The 22,805-nt window shown below is 50.3% G+C and overlaps 1 protein-coding gene across 3 annotated transcripts in view; it reads left to right on the top strand.

Annotated features, from left to right (window-relative positions):
- The window catches only part of PPP2R5C (protein phosphatase 2 regulatory subunit B'gamma), a 165,358-nt gene that overhangs the window by 106,800 nt on the left and 35,753 nt on the right, over window positions 1-22,805 (top strand). For all 3 annotated transcript variants that reach the window (XM_088475208.1, XM_088475210.1, XM_088475209.1), the window contains 5 exons: window positions 896-1,006; window positions 4,503-4,595; window positions 6,195-6,325; window positions 15,417-15,476; window positions 16,639-16,747. In XM_088475208.1, the coding sequence (XP_088331334.1) occupies window positions 896-1,006; window positions 4,503-4,595; window positions 6,195-6,325; window positions 15,417-15,476; window positions 16,639-16,747 (504 nt within the window). The remainder of the gene's footprint in view (window positions 1-895; window positions 1,007-4,502; window positions 4,596-6,194; window positions 6,326-15,416; window positions 15,477-16,638; window positions 16,748-22,805) is intronic.

Here is a 22,805-nt window from a genome sequence, read left to right as displayed (position 1 = left end):
CCATGTGTTAGGGGATCCCCTGCATGCATCGGGTGCTTATAGCAGGAAATCCTGCACACTAAGAGCCCATGTGTTAGGGGATCCCCTGCATGCACCGGGTGCTTATAGCAGGAAATCCTGCACACTGAGAGCCCATGTATTAGGGGATCCCCTGCATGCATCGGGTGCTTATAGCAGGAAATCCTGCACACTGAGAGCCCATGTGTTAGGGGATCCCCTGCATGCATCGGGTGCTTATAGCAGGAAATCCTGCACACTGAGAGCCCATGTGTTAGGGGATCCCCTGCATGCACCGGGTGCTTATAGCAGGAAATCCTGCACACTGAGAGCCCATGTGTTAGGGGATCCCCTGCATGCACCCGGGTGCTTATAGCAGGAAATCCTGCACACTGAGAGCCCATGTGTTAGGGGATCCCCTGCATGCACCGGGTGCTTATAGCAGGAAATCCTGCACACTGAGAGCCCATGTGTTAGGGGATCCCCTGCATGCACCGGGTGCTTATAGCAGGAAATCCTGCACACTGAGAGCCCATGTGTTAGGGGATCCCCTGCATGCACCCGGGTGCTTATAGCAGGAAATCCTGCACACTGAGAGCCCATGTGTTAGGGGATCCCCTGCATGCACCCGGGTGCTTATAGCAGGAAATCCTGCACACTGAGAGCCCATGTGTTAGGGGATCCCCTAACACATGGGCTCTTAGTGTGCAGGATTTCCTGCTATAAGCACCCGGTGCATGCAGGGGATCCCCTAACACATGGGCTCCAGGTGAAATAAGAGTCCACCCCAGGTTTGCTATGTACTGACTGCTACCTGTTGTTACCCATAGCCTGCGCAGAGCTGCCTTTTTACTGATCTGTCGCCATTGTTATAAATGATATTTTTTCTTTCTCTCAGTTTGCCGTGAACATGTTTCGGACACTACCGCCATCTTCCAATCCCACAGGTGCAGAGTTTGACCCAGAGGAAGATGAGCCAACATTGGAGGCGGCATGGCCACATTTGCAGGTATTGTCCCAGCGTCCTTTCATGTAATGACCAGCAGTGGGCAGTAGTGATGTGGTTCTAGGTCAGAGTAATTGGACAAGCTTTTGCCTGTGCACTTCCTGCTGTCTCAGCCATTACTGTGCATGTTACGTTTCTTACACACACACAGTAATAGGACAGAGGGTGTGCTGGGGTCATCTCTGATGGGTTCTGCCATGAGGTGGGACACTAATAATGGGAAATACATGGCACAGAAGACCATGCTATCCTCTTATATAATAAGTGCTTTCAGCCATCCCTCATGGTAAACTCAATACTTCATTTGCAGGATGGAGCCAGATGATTTGTTACTCACCATAAATTTGATGGAAGCCGGTTCTGTAGGGGGTGGGGAAAGATGTCTGCCCTATGCAGCCAGAACAGTTTCATGCTGTTAGCCAGGGGGCTTATTAGCCAATCTGGGTGTGCAGACCAATCACCTGCGCACAGTGCTGGCAGCAATTTTATGATCGACATCTAATATTCAGGATAAATGCAGCTTTCTTCGGGGTCCATAGGGCTCCACAGGGAGACCTTGGGGTGTAGGTGTGGTTGAGGGCCAGGCACCACACATTTAAAGCTTTCAGCACCCAGGATGCATTGGTCCAACCCCCTATACACTGCCCCCGGCCAGAGGCACCTCAGTATCGTCGGTGCCCAGCCGGAGTCGGGTCACCATTATGCAGTGTGCTGCTTAGCAGCCCAAATAGCTTTTATTTATTTTTGTTAGTACTTCTTACTGAGCGCGCAGCGGCAGCCTGTACACAGGACATCAGCACTGCCGCTCAGTCACCCCTCCGGGCAACGCAACACCAGCTACAGCTGAGGATTTTGGTGCGCATCCCGGGGTCTTCGCTATCTGGTCCCGCGGATGGACTTAGACTGCAGCCCGGCCACAAGGGGACAGGTAAGGCAAAATACACACAATATTGCAGTAAGGGGGGGAGGGGGGGCTTGGACTGCACACCCTAATTTTAAACATAATAGGAGGTGCTGCCTTTACTACTATATTGTGTGTATTTTGTGGAACGGGTTACCCCATCGGATCAAAGCTCAGACTATGGTGCTCTCTCCAGGTGCGTCTGTCATTATCTTGGTGGCTATAGACATCTTATCTAACCAAGGGTTGCCCCTTTTGGGTCCCAGACTGGGTACTCCTAACAACGAACGCCAGTCTCGAGGGCCATTGGTCATCGGTCGAAGCAACCCTGCCAATCAACATATTGGAATACAGGGTCCTCATACTGGCCAAGGACAGGGAAAACCTGTACAGGTACAGTCCGACAATGCTAAAACAGTGGCTTACATCAACCATCAAGGAGGCACTCTAAGTCGGGCAGCAAAGACGGAAGTGTCAAGCATTCTGACATGGGCCAAGGGTCACCTCCCAGCCATCCCTGCGGTGTATATTCCGGGAGTTCTCATTTGAGAAGCAGACTTCCTCAGCCGTCACGACGTGCATACCGGGGAATGGTCTTTTCACCCTGAGGTTTTTCAACTCCTTGTGAGAAGATGGGGCCTACCAGTGGTGGACTTCATGGCCTCCCGACACAATCACAAACTGCCGGTGGACGGGTCCAGAGCAAGGGATGCCGAGGCAACCTTCGTAGACGCATTGTCAGTGAAGTGGACCTTTCAGTTAGCACTGTCCTGCTGGTGGCTCCAGCTTGGCCCAGACGTCACTGGTACTCAGATCTTCGGAGTCTCTCCATCGACACTCCATTCCTGCTGCCTCAACGTCCGGACCTGTTGTCTCAGGGTCCTTGTCTTTACCCGGACCTGGGTCATCTGTCTTTGGCGGCGTGGCTCTTGAGACATCCCTCCTAAGGTCCAAAGGATTCGCTAGCTCTGTGGTCAAAACTATGCTCAGAGTGCGTAAGCCAGCCTCTGCTCAGATCTACCACAGAGTGTGGCATACATATTTCCAATGTTGTTGTACCAGAAGTTAAGACCCTCAAGTGTTTAGGATTTCCAGAGTCCTGGCCTTCCTTCAAGCTGGATTGGGCTTTGGACTTCGCTTTGCCTCACTGAAAGTGCAGTTCTCTACTCTGTCCATTTGGTTCCAGTGTAGACTTGCTCCACTACCGGATGTCCACACCTTCCTCCAGGGTGTCCTCCGTATAAAACCTCCCTTTGTCCCTCCAGTGGCACCATTGGATTCCTCAGTAGTTCTTCATGCCCTCCAGGGTCCTCCGTTTGAACCCCTGGAATCTTTGGATCTCAAGTGGCTCACGGCGAAGACTTTCTTCTGGCTATGGTGTCCGCCAGAAGGCTGTCAGATTTAGGGGGCGCTCTCCTGTCGCTCCCCATTTCTGATATTCCATCAGGACAGGGCTATGCTTCGGCTCGCCCTGGTTTCCTTCCAAAAGTTGTTACTCATTAATGAGGAAATTGTAGTCCCGGCCTTTCAAACATCAGACCTATCGGTAGGTGAGGCCTCCTTGGATGTGGTCAGTGTCTTCAGGGTCTACGTGGACCGTACCAGTTCTCTTCGGAGATCAGACTCCTTATTCATGGTCTATAGATTTCACAAGAAGGGATGGCCAGCCAACAGACAGACATTGGCTGGATGGCTTCGCACGACTATCTCACAGGCTTACACGCAGGCAGGCTTCCTGTTCCGGCTACTGTTTACTGCTCATTCTACTCACTCTGTAGGTTCTTCGCCGGCAGCTCACCGTGGCGCCTCAGCTGAACAGCTTTGTAAGGCAGCAACATGGTCCTCTGTCCATACATTTCTGAGGTTCTATGCCTTCGATACATTTGCCTTTTAGGATGCTTAATTTTGGCGCCGGATTCTCCTCTCAGCGCAGGAGCGTCCCCACCCTTGAATAACTGCTTTGGAACATCCCCAAGGTCTCCCTGTGGAGCCCTATGGACCCTGAAGAAGAAAATGAGTTCTGGTAAAACTTACCTTTTTGTTAACTTTCTCCAAGTCCATAGGGTCCACAGGGCACCCGCACTGACGCACCTGGCTTTCACATTCTGGTCACCGGTTTCCCGTCTCCTTCTACGTGAGAGTGTGATTCTTGTGTGTACCAGTCTTCCTTCTCTCTTCTCCGGCCTTTGGCTTGTCACGAACTGAGGTACCTCTGGCTTGGGGGCGGGGTATAGGGGGTTGGATCTGTGCATCCTGGGAGCTGAAAGCTTTAACTGTGTGGTGCCCGGTCCTCAACCATAACCTACAACCCAAGGTCTACCTGTGGACCCTATGGACTTCGAAAAAAAGAGTTAACAAAGGTAAATTCTTACCATAACTCGCACTTTTCAATTCACTAAAACATTAGGCATTAGTCCTTGGTGAACTAACTGGCTCCGCACACAATGACATCTTACACCGTGCCATGTATGTTTAATGGCCAAACTATCAATACGAAAAAGAAGATTTGAGTTCACTAATTTAAAAACATAAGAGATCTGCAAGTGACATAAAAGTTACAATAGTTGAAACCTTTATTTGTTTTGTTTTTTTCTTAAGCTTGTATATGAGTTTTTCTTACGATTCCTGGAGTCTCCTGATTTCCAACCCAACGTGGCCAAGAAATATATTGATCAGAAATTTGTGCTACAGGTACTTTTTTCTTTCTTTATTTTAGTGCTCCCACTTTGCCAAACAATTTCATAACCCTGTATCCTCTGATTAGTTATTAGAGCTAGAAAAAGAGAGGGGGGTTTAACCCCCTATTGTTCCTCAGCACACTGAACCATACCAGCAACAATATATGAACACTATATGGTTTTTGCAAATGCATGCAACTAATATCTCTGAAATTCTATTACCATATATAGGGGTATTCAATAAGGGAGCGATAACATCGTTTTTGCGTTAATATCGCACTTTTGACGTCATTATCGCAGGTTTTACTTTTACACCGTATTCAATTTCAAAGACTTATCGCAGTTTTGAAAAGTCTTTGTTAAAAAATCGGGGATAACTTTTCACCATTGAATAGGTGTCAAAAAAAAGTGCAGAATTGGGGTTTAAGGGTGCAGGCTTAAAAAAAAATAGCCCCTGCACCCCTGGGAATGACATTTTAAAAATAACTGTGTCAAAAAAAGATTTAAAAAAAAATAGGGACACCCCAAAAAATTAATTTAAAAATTGGGGTGAAAAAAAAATGGGAAAAAATTGTTTAAGAATAGGGAAATAGGTTCAGGGCTATTCTGCAAGTATGAGGCAGGTGTATTCTAGAATAGACTATTAGCGGCAGGTGTATTCTAGAATAGACTATTAGCGGCAGGTGTATTCTAGAATAGGCTATTAGCGGCAGGTGTATTCTAGAATAGGCTATTAGCGGCAGGTGTATTCTAGAATAGGTTATTAGCGGCAGGTGTATTCTAGAATAGGTTATTAGCGGCAGGTGTATTCTAGAATAGGTTATTAGCGGCAGGTGTGTTCTAGAATAGGCTATTAGCGGCAGGTGTTTTCTAGAATAGGTTATTAGCAGCAGGTGTATTCTAGAATAGGCTATTAGCGGCAGGTGTATTCTAGAATAGGCTATTAGCGGCAGGTGTATTCTAGAATAGGCTATTAGCGGCAGGTGTATTCTAGAATAGAATTATAGCGGCAGGTGCACAAATACAGAATTTTTAAAAACTTACTTTAGGGACATAAAAATATGCTAGTACTCATTTTCATGTACCCCAAATTTGATGGGACCACTTAAAAAACGAAAAAAATAACCTAAGTGCTCTTCTGCATCACTTCTTCAATGTCGGAAAAAAACACCTGCTGCGGCTATTTAAATCCCCGACTTTCAATTAAAGGCTAAAACGGGGGTACCCATAGTGATCCCCCATGTTTTTACTACTTTAGGGGGGTCTTATAATTTTTTAAAGGAAAAATTCGTAACTTTACGCAAATCCAACTTCTGAGTTTCCCGTTTTCGTTAATTTTATATTGAATACGGGGATAAGCGGGAGCGCGCCCGATACTTTAACGCAGGTAAAAACTCTGATATGAAACGTTAACTTCGACAGTGAAGTTAACGTTTCATATTGAATACCCCTCATAGTGTTCATATATTGTTGCTGGTATGGTTCAGTGTGCTGAGGAACAATAGGGGGTTAAACCCCCGTCTCTTTCTCTACTTGGTATGACCCCTCCCTTTCATGCACCTGAAAAAGTACTACCAGATTGATTGAGCAGCTGCCATTTTTTTGTTTGTAGTTATTAGAGCTCTTTGACAGCGAAGATCCCAGAGAGAGGGATTTCCTAAAGACAACGCTACACCGCATCTACGGGAAGTTTTTAGGCCTCCGGGCTTACATCAGAAAACAAATCAATAATATATTTTATAGGTGAGTGTCCCCTGCTCTGTCAGCACATCCTGTGTAGATGGTTCTGTACATTTCCCACCACTGTATGCGACTAAACGCACCCTCAGGGTTCCCTATACAGACCAGCAGAGTTATGCTGCTAATACATCGACCATGAACCAGACAGCACTTTCCAGGTTTGCTTGGCTCTAGTGCTGAACGTTGTCGTCTTTGTTCCTCCAGCTGTTTGATGACTGTAGTTCTGCAATAGCCAGAGAGCCACCACCTGAATAAGCTTGCTTTGTTAGTATGGAAGACCGAGTTCTCCCAAGCTGGGTGGCAATAAGTAGTAGCCCGGGTGTGGGCAGTGTAATCTGGCTGGACACTTAATTTCATTTTTAAAGACTCGCAGATATTGTCCAGTTGTTGGCTAGACACAGATATAATTATGTCCAGCAATACACGCTGACCATTTATTTGTGCCATTCAGTAGATGGGCCACGCACACCTTCAGGCTGTTTATCCAAACAGGAGCCAGCTGATGTTTGTAGTCCTACAGTAATACAGACTAATGAAAGCAATGCACGTATTGGTTACTGTGGATAATAGTGCAGCTGCTGGCTGAGAGAGCTAGTATGGGATGGTATAATTCTCACGCACTATAGCAGCCTCCAGCCGCTGGTACAGCATGTACTGTGTCACCTGATTAATGAGACTGACCCTCTGTATGATCTGCGCAGAGGGCTCCTCCGTCTTTGCACCAATGTATAGAGTAGGTTCTCTGTATGCCGTCCTTTTGGAGTGGATAATATGTCATTGTCAGTAAGGACTTTAAAGAGAATGACTTCAGTTTTTGGGATTGGGCATTTTCTTTTTGTGCAGTTGTTTTTTTGGGGTGCATGTGTTTTATTTAGGGGGTGGTGGTGTTACCAAAATGTCATGCTACCTACACAGAGATGTTGAAGTGTGAATCCTGTACATATGAGTCTTCCCAGTGCATCTCTGTGATGTCATCTCTGTGATGTCACTGGTCTCCTCTGCCCACATCAGCCCTAACTGATGCAGCAAGGTCTCACCACTCGGGGAGATTTCATATTCTACTTCAGGGTACATAGGGGGTCCACAGGGTTGACCTTGGGGTATAGCTGGATCTGGATCCACGGGCACCACGCAGTTAAAGCTTTTCTGCTCCCAGGATGCACCTGGGTCCGTCCTCTATACCCCGCCCCCGAGCCACAGCACCCCAGTTTTAGTTGGTGCCCGGCCGGAGTCGGGTCACCCTGTGCAGTGGGGCTGCATAAGCAGCCCCATAGCTTTATTTTTTATTATTTTTAAAGAAGATTTTATTTATTTTTTCTATCTTCAGAGCGGCAGCATCAGACTGTCCATCTGGACGTCCACGCTGCCGCTCCAACAGCCCCGCTGGCGCTGCAACGCCAGTACTGATCTGGGGATCGCAGCGGGACCCTGGAGTCAGTACTAGCGTGGCTCTGGGAGCTCCCACTGACTACTGCCGGATTCTACGGGGCCATGTAAGCTGCGTGCAGCGCTTTGCGCTGTGCGCGGGGATAACAAGTGCAGTCTTCAGCCGCCGGTCTCTGGGGACAGACCGGCGGCGCTAGTAGCGGCGGCGGGCTCCCCCTTCACAGGCATACCCCACGTGACCGCTGGACCACCAGGGTGTAAGGACCGAAAGGGAACCGGCATCCCTGGGGGTTAATCACTAGCCAGGGGAGGCAGCCTTCCCTGGTTTAGCGGCCCCTCCCCTCAGCCCAGCGCGCCTTCTCTCATGCGTGCTGGCGTCGCTGGGCTGTTATCTCTCGGCCACTCCTCCTCAGAGCTCTCCGGCGGCCATCTTCTCAGTGGCACCAACGCAGAACTCCCAGGCTGTATCAAGTGGACCGGTCCCCCTGCGTACCTCTCCCCTGCTAAGGACAGTGTTCGCAGCGCTATAGCCCTCCCAGACACTGAATCTGGGAGGTTGATTGGAGCTGAAGGTGCAGTGAGTATAACTTCCTGCATGGTATGTGACTTTTGCTAGTGCTGTCTGTGCTTATTTATTCTTACTGTCAGCTTATACCTATCCCTTTCCTTCTCCTACGGCCCGCAGGTGCGTGGGGGAGGGGTGTTCTTTCTGTGTACCTCACTTATATAGAGCGACGTATTTGTGAGGTCCGTCACATACAGTGGTGTGCTACACAGTACCATATTGTGGGCTGTTTGTGTTGCATACATGGGAGTGCGTGGGTGTTTTACGCCTCACCTCTTTTCGGTGATACACTTTTATTGCAAACGTTTTTGTGTCATGTCTGATGAGGAGAATGAGCGCTCCGTGGCTCCTGTGTTGTTTTCCTGCCGGCGCTGTTCGGCATGGGTTGATCGGGTGGATTTATCTCAGGACGGTCTGTGCGGGCGCTGGTACCTGGTCCCTCTAAACCCCAGGTGGCGCAGGATCCTCCTTTGGGTATCCTCAGGCGGTACCGCCTCCATCGGTGGATGACCTCTCCAGCTCTGTTCAGAGCCTGGCGGCCTCGTCATCGGCTTTTCAGTCAATGTTGAACAGTGATTTGCCCCCAAAGGCGTCCAAGCGACCCGTTCCGGCTTCACTGGCGGCGCAGTTCTCGGACACGGACGTGTCTTCGGATGATGGAGAGATCCATGAGGACTCTGACTCGGATGCCGGAGCCCAGGAGGTGGAGGCTAAGTCCACCATTAATGTGCCGGCATTGGTTAGGGCGGTGCGGGCCATCCTTCATATAGAGGAGGATGCGCCGGCTCCCAGGTCGAAGTACCCTAATTTTAAAAAGGCCAAAGTAGCTTCAACTGTTTTTCCCCTGTCCGACCAGTTGACTGATCATATGGCGGGGGCCTGGCAGTTGCCCAGCAGGAGGTTCCAACCGCAGAAACGGTTGGCTTCCAACTATCCTTTTCCTAAGGCTCATTGCAGGAAATGGTAAACTCCCATGTCACCCGCTTAATTAAAAGCGCTACGTTGCCTTTGCCGTCTATCTCCTCCCTGAAAGATCCCATGGACAGGAAAGTGGAGACTTGTTTAAAGTCTATCTACTCTCTCTCTGGGGCTGTGGGCCGTCCGTCCATGGCCATCTCTTGGGTGGCTAAGGCCATCGAGAGCTGCGCCAACGCTTTGGAAGATACCTTTCCAGATGATGCTCCGGATATCCAGAGAGCGTTGATAGGACAAATGAGGGATGCGGCTTCCTACATTGGGGAAGCATCTTTGGATGCGAGCTTGCTGACCTCTAGGGTGTCGGCTGCATCTGTGTCGGCACGTCTGTCCTTGTGGCTGCGGTCTTGGAGAGCTGACGCAGACTCCAAAAAGGGCCTGGAGGCCTTACCTTTTAATGGAGAGTTGCTTTTTGGTCCAGACTTGGACAAAATAGTGGATACTCTGGCTTAAGTCTAAGTCAGCCTTACTCCCTTCGGCTTCTGCACCTACCAAGGTACGTAGCTCTGCCTTTCGGTCCTTTCGGGTTCAAGGCAAGGCAAAAGGTCAGTCCTTCCCGAGGCCGTCGGCGACCAAGGCCGCTTCTAAGCCCAAGAAGCAGGCCTGGAGTGCCAGACGCCCTTCTTCCAAGCAGGAAGATAAACCTTCTGCCTGATGGGACGGGCCTCCCTCTGGGGGACCCCAGAGTGGGAGGCCGACTTCTTCAATTTGCCCAGTGCTGGCACAATACCACCACGGATGCCTGGGTTCGAGAAGTGGTCTCCCAGGGGTACGCCCTGTCTTTTCGGCACAGAACTCCCCACCAGTTTTTCTGCACGAGTCCTTCTCAGGACAAGACCAAGGCTTTACAGATTCAGGAGGCTATAGAGTCCTTGCTGATAGCAGTGGTCATTGTTCCCGTTCCTCAATCACAACGAGGGACAGGGTACTATTCTACTCTATTTCTGGTGCAGAAACCCAATGGTTCTCATCGCCCTATCCTCAATTTGAAGTCTCTGAACAAATTTCTCAGGGTTCCCAAATTCAGGATGGAAACGTTACGTTCCATCATTCTGGCGATGGCACCTGGGGATTACATGGTGTCCCTGGATATCCAGGACGCTTACTTCCATGTTCCGATAGCACCTTCGCATCAGCGGTATCTGAGGTTCGCTATCCTTCAGCATCATTATCAGTTCCGGGCGCTACCCTTTGGCCTCTCCACGGCACCGAGGGTATTCACAAAAGTTATGGCAGTTATGGCCGCACATCTTCGGAACCAGAATGTACGGCTGCTGCCGTATCTAGACGACCTCCTGTTGCTGGCGAGCTCCCCGGAGGTACTGCTTCAACATCTCCACCTGACGATCGCTTGCCTGCAAACGCACAGGTGGTTGATAAATTGGAGAAAGTCCTCCCTGATTCCATCACAACAGTTGGTTCATTTGGGAGCCCTGCTGGATTCTCTTCAGCAAAGGATCTTCCTGACTCCGGAGAAGGTCTCCCTACAGCTGCGGATACGCAGTTGTCTGAGCAGTTGCCGCCTGTCGGTCCATTCGGCTATGAGAGTTCTGGGGTCCATGGTGTCGACATTCGACATGGTGGAATCTGCCCAGTTCCATTCCCGGCCCCTGCAGATGCTGGTGTTGTCCTCGGAGGTTCGGCAGTCTTTGGCTTGGTGGCTTCAGACAGCTCATCTGGTCGAGGGGCGCCCCTTTTGGATCCCGGACTGGGTCCTGCTCACGACGGATGCCAGTCTCCGGGGTTGGGGGGCAGTGACCGGCTCATTGTTGCTTCAGGGTCGTTGGTCTGCGGAAGAAGCTCTTCTCCCCATCAACATCCTGGAACTGCGGGCAGTATACAGGGCCCTGCAGTCGTCCGGCCCCGCTCTTTACGGAAGGGCAGTTCAGGTGCAGTCTGACAACTCCACCACGGTGGCATATATCAACCACCAAGGAGGAACTCGCAGTCGTGCAGCGATGTCGGAGGTGTGTCGCATCCTTGCTTGGGCGGAGTGCCACATTCCAGCGATCTCGGCGGTCTTCATCCCCGGAGTCCTCAATTGGGGGGCAGTCTTCCTCAGCCGTCACGACGTGCATCCCGGGGAATGGTCGCTTCACCCAGAGGTGTTTCAGCTACTCGTGGACAGATGGGGGCTGCCGGAGCTGGACTTGATGGCCTCCCGTCACAATCACAAGTTGCCCGTTTACGGGTCAAGGACAAGAGACGCAGGCGCATGTCTGGTAGACGCGCTGTCGGTGAAATGGACATTTCTCCTGGCGTACCTGTTTCCTCCGATATCCCTACTTCCTCGGGTCCTGCGGAAATTCAAGTAGGACGGCGGCACACTCGTGCTGGTGGCTCCGGCGTGGCCCAGACATCCTTGGTACTCCGATCTGAGGAGCCTCTCCATCGACGCTCCGTACCTTCTTCCTCAGCGTCGGGACCTGTTGTCTCAGGGGCCCTGCCTTTACCCGGATCTGGGTCGGCTGTCTTTGACTGCGTGGCTCTTGAGACAGCCGTCTTGAGGCCTCGGGGTTTCTCCAGTTCGGTCATTGGTACCATGCTCAGGGCACGCAAGCCTGCTTCCGCACAGATTTACCACAGGGTGTGGCGCACTTACTTTCAGTGGTGTGAGTCCAGAAGCTATGATCCTCAGGTGTTCCGAGTTTCTAGGATCTTGGAATTTCTTCAATCAGGTTTGGACCTCGGCTTATTCCTTGCCTTTCTGAAGGTTCATGTGTCCGCTTTGTCCGTGTGGTTCCAACGACTGATTGCTACGCTACCAGATGTTCGCACCTTTTTTCAGGGTGTTCTCAGGATCCAGCCTCCCTTCGTGCCTCCTGTGGCTCCTTGGGACTTGGCGGTGGTACTACGGGTCCTGCAGGGTCCTCCTTTTGAGCCTCTTGAGTCGGTGGAACTCAAGTGGTTAACGTTTAAGACCTTTTTTCTCCTGGCAATTGCTTCTGCCAGGAGGGTGTCAGAATTGGGGGCGCTTTCCTGTCGCCCCCCTTTTCTGATTTTTCACCAGGACAGAGCGGTGCTCCGCACTCGTCCTGAGTTTTTGCCTAATGTGGTCTCAAAGTTCCACATCAATCAGGAACTTGTTGCAACAGCTTTTCAGTCACCTGATCTTTCAGCTGGTGAGGTTTCCTTAGATGTAGTCCGGGCGCTTAGAATCTATGTGGACCGGACTCCTTCGGTTAGAAAGTCTGATTCATGGTTTGTCCTCTTTGGTTTTCACAGGAGGGGTTGGCCTGCCAACAAACAAACGTTAGCCCGTTGGCTTTGTTCCGTTATTTGTGAGGCTTATGCACAGGAGGGTTTACCTGTGCCAGCCTCTATTAAGGCTCATTCCACTCGTTCTGTGGGTCCCTCTTGGGCTGCTAGACGTGGCGCCTCTGCTGTTCAGCTCTGTATGGTGGCCACTTGGTCTTCAATTCATACGTTTTTGAGGTTTTATGCGTTTGACACCTTCGCCTCTCAGGATGCATCCTTTGGGCGCCGGGTGCTCCTTTCAGCACAGGAGCGTCCCCGCCCTTAGTTGAACTGCTTTGGGACATCCCCAATGTCAACCCTGTGGACCCCCTATGAACCCTGAAGTAGAAAACAAGAGATATGGTAAGAACTTACCTTTTGTTATCTCTGTTTCTACGAAGTCCATAGGGTCCACAGGGCACCCGTCCTGACGTACCTGGCTTCAAATGGGCTGAGTGGCTGGTCACCGGTTGTCCATCTCCCATTTCTGTGAGTATTGTTTTTTGTGTGTTCCAGTCTTCCTTCTCTCTGTTTAGTCTCCTCCTCTGGCCTTGGCTGCTTACCAACTGGGGTTCTGTGGCTCGGGGGCGGGGTATAGAGGAGGACGGACCCAGGTGCATCCTGGGAGCAGCAAAGCTTTAACTGCGTGATGCCCGTGGATCCAGATCCAGCTATACCCCAAGGTCAACCCTGTAGACCCTATGGACTTCGTAGAAACAGAGATAACAAAGGTAAGTTCTTACCATATCTCTTGTTATCTCTCTCCTGCGCTATTAATGACATCACCAGATCCTTTCGGTCTATTGGAACACAGCACTTTCAGTAACCATTTTTCCTTTCTTAATTCATAGTCTTCTCACTATAGGAACATGCACTCCAATCATTGAAACACTTGTTTATCTTTTATCATACAGTGCATCCGGAAAGTATTCACAATGCTTCACTTTTTCCACATTTTGTTATGTTACAGCCTTATTCTAAAATGGAATCAATTAATTTTTGTCCTCAAAGTTCTACACACAATACCCCATAATGACAACGTGTAAAAGTTGTTTTTTTTGTGGTTTTTGCAAATTCAGTAAAAAAACAAAAAAACGAAAGGTGCATACACACAAAGATTTTTGAACGATAATCGTTTGAAAAAATCGTTCACTTTCTGAGTCAAACGATGAACGATTATTATTCATGCGCGTTCACGTTTGTAGTTTGTAGTTCAGTCAGACTTGTCAACTCAACGATTTTCATTAAGTAAATATGCAAAAATCGTTTGTAGTTAATAAAAATCGTTCATTACATTTAAATGAACATAGTAAATGAACAACTTTAGTAAACGATTTTAGTTAATTTTTTCAAGGTAGAAAATAGTTTACTAAAATCGTCATTAACTCAATCGTTGTGTGTGTGTGTGTGTGTGTGTATATGTGTATGCAGCTTTTGAAATCACATGTACATAAGTATTCACAGCCTTTGCCATGAAGCTCCAAATTGAGCTCAGGTGCATCCTGTTTCCACTGATCATCCCTCCTACAGCTTATTTGGAGTCCACCTGTGGTAAATTCAGTAGATTGGACATGATTTTGAAAGGCATACACCTGTCTATATAAGGTCCCACATGTGACAGTGCATGTCAGAGCACAAACCAAGCATGAAGTCCAAGGAATTGTCTGTAGACCTCACAGATCTGGGGAAGGCTACAGAAAGATATCTGCTGCTATGAAGGTCCCAATGAGCACAGTGGGCTCCATCATCCGTAAATGGAAGAAGTTCGGAACCACCAGGACTCTTCCTAGAGTTGGCCGGCCGTCTAAACTGAGCGATCGGGGGAGAAGGGTCCTAGTCAGGGAGGTGACCAAGAACCTGATGGTCACTCTGTCAGAGCTACAGCATTCCTCTGTGGAGAGAGGAGAACCCTTCCAGAATGACAACAATCTCTGCAGCAATCCACCAATCAGGTCTGCATGGTACAGTGGCCAGATGGAAGCCACTCCTTAGTAAAAAGCACATGGCAGCCCGCCTGGAGTTTGCCAAAATGCACCTGAGGGACTCTCAGACCATGAGAAACAAAATTCTTGGGTCTGATGAGACAAAGATTGAACTCTTTGGTGTGAATACTAGGCGTTATGTTTTGAGGAAACCAGGCACTGCTCATCACCAGGCCAATACCATCCCTACAGTGAAGCATGGAGGTGGCAGCATCATTTTGTGGGGATGTTTTTCAGTGGAAGGAACTGGGAGACTAGTCAGGATAGAGGGAAAGATTAATGCCGCAATGTACAGAGCCATCCTGGATGAAAACCTGCTCCAGAGCGCTCTTGACCTCAGACTGGGGCGACGGTTCACTTTCAGCAGGACAATGACCCTAAGCACACAGCCAAGATATGAAAGGAAAGGCTTCAGGACAGCTCTGTGAATGTCCTTGAGTGGCCCAGCCAGAGCCCAGACTTGAATCCGATTGAATATCTCTGGAGAGATCTGAAAATGGCTGTACACCGACGCTTCCTATCCAACCTGATGGAGCTTGAGAGGTGCTGCAAAGAGGAATGGGCGAAGCTGCCCAAAGATAGGTGTGCCAAGCTTGTGGCATCATATTCAAAAAGACTTGAGGCTGTAATTGCTGTCAAAGGTGCATCTACAAAGTACTGAGCAAAGGCCATGAATACTTATGTACATGTGATTTCTTAGTTTTTTTGTTTATTAAATTTGCAAAAATCTCAGAAAAACTTCTTACACATTGTCATTATGGGGTATTGTGTGTAGAATTTTGAGGACAAAAATAATTTATTCCATTTTGCAATAAGGCTGTAATATAACAAAATGTGGTAAAAGTGAAGCGCTGTGAATACTTTCCGGATACACTGTATATAAGACCTTTTTCTGGCTGTTCATACCAATAATTATAATATTTTGCTTTGTTCTCTTGTATTCCTTCAGGTTTATTTATGAAACTGAACACCACAACGGCATAGCGGAGCTTTTGGAAATCCTTGGAAGGTTGGTGTTATATTTGTTGACTTTTTTCTTTAAGTTTTTGCCACCTAAGAATGCATACAGCCAGTTGCTGTCCCAGTGTGGGTCTCCAGTGCATCTCCTCAGCTGACCTGTAATATTGTCACTTGGTGTAACTGGGAGGAACGCTGTTGGGCATATAGTACAGACTCTTTGGCATTGCATAGGCAGCCTTGTAATGGTTAAGGGTTTGGGACATTATGAGCTGTGTACTGTAACCCTCAATATACCACAGGCTGGTAGAGCCCTCTGTTTGGTATGGCTTCTGCTGTGATATTGTGCCTTCACGCACAGCAGATATTGAAATGGGACTAAAGCCACATAGAAACTACACCAGGGGTAGCCAACCCTGGTCCTCGAGAGCTTACCAACAGTGCATGCTTCCCAGGTCTCCTCACAGAATTACAAGTGTAATAATTAGCGCTACCTGTGGATCTTTTTAAATGTCAGTGAGTAATGACTACACCTGTGCACCAGCTAGGTGGTTTGGAAAAACTGTGAAGTTAGTACCTCTCGAGGACGGAGTTTGGCCCCTGCACTACACGATTAAGGAACGATAACGACATCGTTACCGTTCATTATATTGTGCAGTGGATGTTGTGTCCACACTGAACAATGTCACTCAGTGCCGGCTCCCTCCCTCATCCCCCAACATGTACAACCTGACGTTATGTCACTCAGTGCCGGCTCCCTCCCTCATCCCCCAACATGTACAACCTGACGTTATGCCACTCAGTGCCGGCTCCCTCCCTCATCCCCCAACATGTACAACCTGACGTTATGTCACTCAGTGCCGGCTCCCTCCCTCATCCCCCAACATGTACAACCTGACGTTATGTCACTCAGTGCCGGCTCCCTCCCTCATCCCCCAACATGTACAACCTGACGTTATGTCACTCAGTGCCGGCTCCCTCCTTCATGAACCTGCACAACCTGACAATAACGTTAGTTTGGACAGCAGGTTTGGGCGTTGAACGACGACGTCAACGACGCTGGTAGTTGACGGCATATCCACGGCATGATATTGCGGATGATAAACAATGGTGTTAGCGTTCATTTATATGGTGTAGTGGATACGCGGCATAACTGGTGATGAGATAACTTGTTACACGGAGAGATAAGTAATTCTGTTACTTTTGTTTTCCAGTATAATTAATGGATTTGCCTTACCATTAAAGGAAGAGCACAAGATCTTCTTATTGAAGGTGTTATTACCATTACACAAAGTGAAGTCGCTCAGCGTCTACCACCCGCAGGTAAGGGGGGAGGGGGCTCTTCTGTCTCTTCCACCAGATTCTGACATTTGCAGGTTCCTCTGTCTTGCAAAGAACAATACTTAGTTTTTGGACCGTCTAAAGTGAGTGTCCTATTCACACCCAGAGCTACACTATAGTCAGCATTTACCTTTAATGAGAATTACTAGTAACTTTCCTAATACACATGTACGAGTTTGAGGAACTTCTGGCTTTTTGTTACTGATCTCCCAAGTGAACCATTATTCTTTTCTCACCATAATTAGAATCATTTACTTATTGTGGAAGCTGCACCACCTCCTACTCCTGATTAATACTGTTGTGTCCACTAGATACATGCCAGCAACAGGGCTTTTTAGAAATGATTTTATGTTCCCACTATTGCTACCTCCGATGAGAATTGTGAGTCGCTGTCTGTTGCATACATGGAAAGCAGCAATATTATTCATCCAATAGAGCTCGTTGTAGCCACACTTTACCATAGCAAACCATTGCGCAGATTCACTTGTGCATCTGGCACCAACATAACCGTAATGTGAGAGGGCACTGACATCCATAACTGTTTGGTACCGAATGCCCGTTTCCTTACCAATTTAAGTAATCATGTATGAACTGAACAGTGAGCCGATCATAAAATTCTCAGGTCAGTCAGTAGGATTGCAGTGTGTGTGACCCTTTCCTAGGAGGAGTCTGTCATCTTAAATGCATGTGATCTGGCCTGGCACAAGGACCTAGCCAGTCTGACCTCGGAAGGTCCAAGGAGGCATTTGGCTTGGCTGTGAAGCTCTCCTGGAGAAACCTGCTTCTCTACCAACAGCTGGCCCACGTCTGCTTATGGCTGTCCACACTTGCAGCTGATGACACTAATTTACCCACCCTGCTCTTGGGGTTGTGGTTCGCATTATGAGTCCTCTCATCAGGCCCCGCCTGGCACGGCGTAATGACGCAAATTCTATCATCAAGTCTATGATCACTTTTGTAAGAAGGTGCAGTGGGATCTGGGAGGGTGTCTGACTCTGAGTCTTTAAGACATTCCGGGATTTCCTCTTTTCCTTCCCTCTGATGGGATCTCTCTGGACGGGAATGGTACAGATGGAGGGAGTGGGAAATACTTGGCACACGTGACATTATCTTACCTGGTAATACAACATGCACAATCGTGAGTGTGTAACTACTGCTTGTCGGAGACACCATTGCACACTATGGAGCCTTTCTCTGCAGATTTGTATATAAAGCAGTTTCTTTATATTGCCACTAGATAACACCTAAGTGGTTTGTATGCTATTAAAGGCTTTCTGTATTGTAGGCAGATAAACCCTGCCATGCCAGCAACACTAACAGGGGTATTCAATATGGGAGCGAAAACATAGTTTCTACTTCAGGGTCCATAGGGGGTCCACAGGGTTGACCTTGGGGTATAGCTGGATCTGGATCCACGGGCACCACGCAGTTAAAGCTTTGCTGCTCCCAGGATGCACTTGGGTCCGTCCTCCTCTATACCCCGCCCCGGCCACAGGCACCTCAGTTTTAGTTGGTGCCCGGCCGGAGTCGGGTCACCCTGTCGCAGTGGGGCTGCAGGAGCAGCCCCTAAGCTTTATTTTAAAAGAGAAATTTTTTATTTTTTTCTTCTTTTTTTACACTTTTAGAGCGGCAGCATCAGACTGTCCTTTAGGACGTCCACGCTGCCGCTCCTTCTCCCCGCTGGCGCCGCGACGCCAGTACAGCTCTGGGGATCGCGGCGGGACCCCAGAGCCTGTACTAGCCGGGCTCTGGGGACTCCCTTGACTGCTGCCGGACGCGACGGGGATCAGGTAAGCCGCGGGTCGCCGCGTGCGGCGGCCCGCGGATACTTCAATGCAGTCAGGAGCCTCCGGTCTCTGGGGACAGACCGGAGGCGCTAGCGGCGGCGGCGGGCTCCCCCTCAATTGAGGAATACCCCGCGTGTACGCTAGACCACCAGGGTATCAGGCTGGTAGCGGGACCGGCAACCCGGGAGTTAATTGCTAGCCAGGGGAGGCAGCCTTCCCTGTCTAGCGGCTCCTCCCCTCAGCTCAGCGCGCCTTTCAACAAGCAGTCTGGCGTCGCTGAGCTGCTCTTATCTTACGGCCACTCCTCCTCTGAGGTCTCCGGCGGCCATCTTTACTGGCACATCGCAGACTCCCAGGCGGTATCAAGTGGACCGGTCCCCCTGTGTACCTCTCCCCTGCTAAAGGACAGTGTACACAGCGCTATAGCCCTCCCAGACACTGAATCTGGGCGGTTGATTGTAGCGGAAGGTGCAGTGAGTATAACTTTTCTGCATTGTATGTGACTATTGCTAGTGCTGCCTGTCTGTGACTTATTCTCCTTACTGTCAGCTTATAACTATCCCTTTCCTTCTCCTACGGCCCGGCAGGTGTGTGGGGGAAGGGTGTTTTTCTGAGACCCTCACATATATAAAACACGTATTTGTGGGGTCAGTCACATACTGTTGTGTGCTACACAGTACCATATCTGGGCTGTTGTTTCGCATACTGGTGAGTGCGCGGGTGTTAAAACCGTAATTCCTCTGGTGATACCTATTTCTTGTGTATTTACGGTATCATGTCGGATGAGGAGACTGAGCGCTCTGTGGCTCCTGTGCTATTTTCCTGCAGACGCTGTGCTGCTGGAGTTGATGGGGAGGACTTATCTCAGGATGGTCTGTGCGGGCGGTGCCAGCTGGTACCGGGCCCCTCCAACCCCCCTGTATCACAGGACCCTCCTTGGGCGATGTTTTCACAGGTGCTGGCGTCTATTGCAGACCGGTTATCGGTCCCATCAGCGGTCCCTTCTAGGGCGTTACCGCAGCCCACCATCCCCCATTCCCCGAGGGTTCCACAAATGTTGCGGTCTTCCCCCGGGGCCCAGACTGTGGGTCCTTACTCGGGACTGCCTGTGTATGTGCAGTCTTCCCCAGGGACGTGTCAGTCTGTAGTGCCTTTGCAGAGTGTTGCTCCGACGGCTCCTCCGCCTTGGGTGGATGTTCTATCCAGCTCCGTACAGAGTCTGGCGGCTTCATCCTCGGCGTTTCAGTCTATGTTGCAAGGTGATGTGCCACCAAGGGTGTCTAAACGTCCGGTTGTGAGTTCACTAGCTGCGCAGTTGTCGGACTCGGAAGTGTCCTCAGATGATGGAGAAATCCATGAGGACTCTGACTGTGATGTCATGGGGCAGGAGGTGGAAGCTAAGTCCTCCATTAATGTTCCAGCCTTAGTTAGGGCGGTGCGGGCTATCCTACATGTTGAGGATGATGCGCCGGCTCCTAGGTCGAAGTTTCCTAATTTTAAAAAGGCCAAGGTGACCTCAACTGTGTTCCCCCTGTCTGATCAATTATCGGATCATATGGCGGCGGCCTGGCAATTACCTAGTAAGAGGTTCCATCCACAGAAGAGGTTGGCGGCGAACTATCCTTTTCCTGAAGCTCATTGCAGGAAATGGGAAACTCCGCCGGCGGTGGATTCCCACGTTACCCGCTTGATCAAAAGCGCGACGTTGCCATTGCCGTCTATCTCCTCTTTGAAGGATCCCACGGACAGGAAGGTGGAGACTTGTTTAAAGTCCATTTATTCGCCCGTCCATGGCTATCTCCTGGGTGGCTAAAGCCATTGAGGCATGGGCCAATGCCTTGGAGGATACCTTTCCTGATGAGGCTCCGGATATCCAGAGAGCGTTAGTGGGACAGATGCGGGATGCAGCTTCCTATATTGGGGAAGCGTCTTTGGATGCCAGCCTGCTCACTTCTAGGGTGTCGGCTGCAGCGGTATCTGCTCGGCGCTCCCTGTGGCTGAGGTCCTGGAGGGCTGATGCAGATTCAAAAAAGGGTCTGGAGGCCTTGCCTTTTAATGGTGATTTACTATTTGGTCCGGATTTGGACAGAATAGTGGATACTTTGGCTAAGTCCAAGTCGGCTTTTCTCCCTTCGGCCTCTGCGCCGACTAAAGTGAGGAGCTCTGCCTTTCGGTCCTTTCGGGTTCAGGGTAAGGCCAAGGGCCAGTCCTTCCCGAGACATTCGGCGACCAAGGCCGCACCCAAGCCCAAGAAGCAGGCATGGAGTGCTCGGCGCCCTTCTTCCAAGCAGGAGAATAAGCCTGCTGCCTGATGGGACGGGCCTCTCTCTGGGGGACCCCAGAGTGGGAGGCCGACTTCTCCAATTCGCCCAGTGTTGGCACAATACCACCACGGATGCCTGGGTTCGAGAAGTAGTCTCTCAGGGGTACGCCCTGTCTTTTCGGTTCAGGCCGCCCCACCAGTTTTTCTGTACGAGTCCTTCTCTGGACAAGACCAAAGCTGGTCAGATTCAGATAGCTATAGAATCCTTGCTACAAGCAGGGGTCATTGTTCCCGTTCCGCAGTCTCAGCGCGGGACGGGGTACTATTCTACTCTGTTTCTGGTACAGAAACCCAATGGTTCTCATCGCCCTATCCTGAATGTGAAGTCTCTGAACAGATACCTCAGAGTTCCCAGGTTCAGGATGGAAACGTTACGTTCCATCATTCTGGCGATGGAACCCGGGGATTATATGGTCTCCCTCGATATCCAGGACGCCTATCTCCATGTGCCCATAGCACCGGCACATCAGCGGTATCTGAGGTTTGCTATCCTGAACCATCACTACCAATTTCGGGCGTTGCCTTTTGGCCTTTCCACGTCTCCGAGGGTGTTCACCAAGGTGATGGCGGTTATGGCTGCCCACCTTCGGGGTCAGGGTCTACGTCTGTTGCCGTACCTGGACGATCTTCTGCTGCTGGCGAGCTCCCCGGAGGTGCTTCTTCGACATCTCCACCTGACCATTGCTTGTCTTCAAGCACACGGGTGGTTGATAAACTGGAAGAAGTCCTCCCTGATTCCATCACAGCGGATGGTTCATTTGGGAGCCCTGCTGGATTCTCGTCAGCAGCGGATTTTCCTGACTCCAGAGAAGGTCTCCTCCCTGCAGCTGCGGATACACAGTTGCCTGAGCAGTTGCCGCCTGTCGGTCCATTCAGCTATGAGAGTTCTGGGGTCCATGGTGTCGACATTCGACATGGTGGAATTTGCCCAGTTCCATTCCCGGCCCCTGCAGGGGCTGATTCTATCGGAATGGAACGGGTTACCTCACCGGATCCGCTCTCAGATGCTGGTGTTGTCCGCGGAGGTTCGGCAGTCTTTGGCTTGGTGGCTTCAGACGGTGCATCTGGTCGAGGGGCGCCCCTTTTGGATCCCGGACTGGGTCCTGCTCACGACGGATGCCAGTCTTCGGGGTTGGGGGGCAGTGACCGGCTCATTATCGCTTCAGGGTCGTTGGTCCGCGGAAGAAGCACTTCTCCCCATCAACATCCTGGAACTGCGGGCTGTGTACAGGGCCCTGCAGTCGTCCGGCCCCGCTCTTCACGGAAGGGCGGTTCAGGTGCAGTCCGACAACGCCACCACGGTGGCGTACATCAACCACCAAGGGGGAACTCGCAGTCGGGCAGCAATGTCGGAGGTGTCTCGCATTCTTGCTTGGGCGGAGTGTCACGTTCCAGCGATCTCGGCAGTCTTCATTCCCGGAGTCCTCAATTGGGAGGCGGACTTCCTCAGCCGTCACGATGTGCATCCCGGGGAATGGCCGCTTCACCCAGAGGTGTTTCAGCTACTCGTGGACAGGTGGGGGCTGCCGGAGCTGGACTTGATGGCCTCCCGTCACAATCACAAGTTGCCCGTTTACGGGTCAAGGACAAGAGACGCAGGCGCCTGTCTGGTAGACGCTCTGTCGGTGAAATGGACGTTTCACCTGACGTATCTGTTTCCTCCGATATCCTTACTTCCTCGGGTTCTGCGGAAATTCAAGCAGGACGGCGGCACGCTCGTGCTGGTGGCTCCGGCGTGGCCCAGACGTCCTTGGTACTCCGATCTGAGGTGCCTCTCCATCGACGCTCCGTACCTTCTTCCTCAGCGTCGGGACCTGTTGTCTCAGGGGCCCTGCCTCTACCCGGATCTGGGTCGGCTGTCTTTGACGGCGTGGCTCTTGAGACAGCCGTCTTGAGGTCTAGGGGTTTCTCCAGTTCAGTGATTGGTACC

Source organism: Taudactylus pleione, unplaced genomic scaffold (assembly GCF_031769625.1).
Source record: "Taudactylus pleione unplaced genomic scaffold, aTauple2 ptg000166l, whole genome shotgun sequence".
NCBI lineage: Eukaryota > Metazoa > Chordata > Amphibia > Anura > Myobatrachidae > Taudactylus > Taudactylus pleione.
The sequence above is the reverse complement of the archived record's forward strand: the minus strand, read 5'-3'. Positions and strand labels throughout refer to the sequence as shown.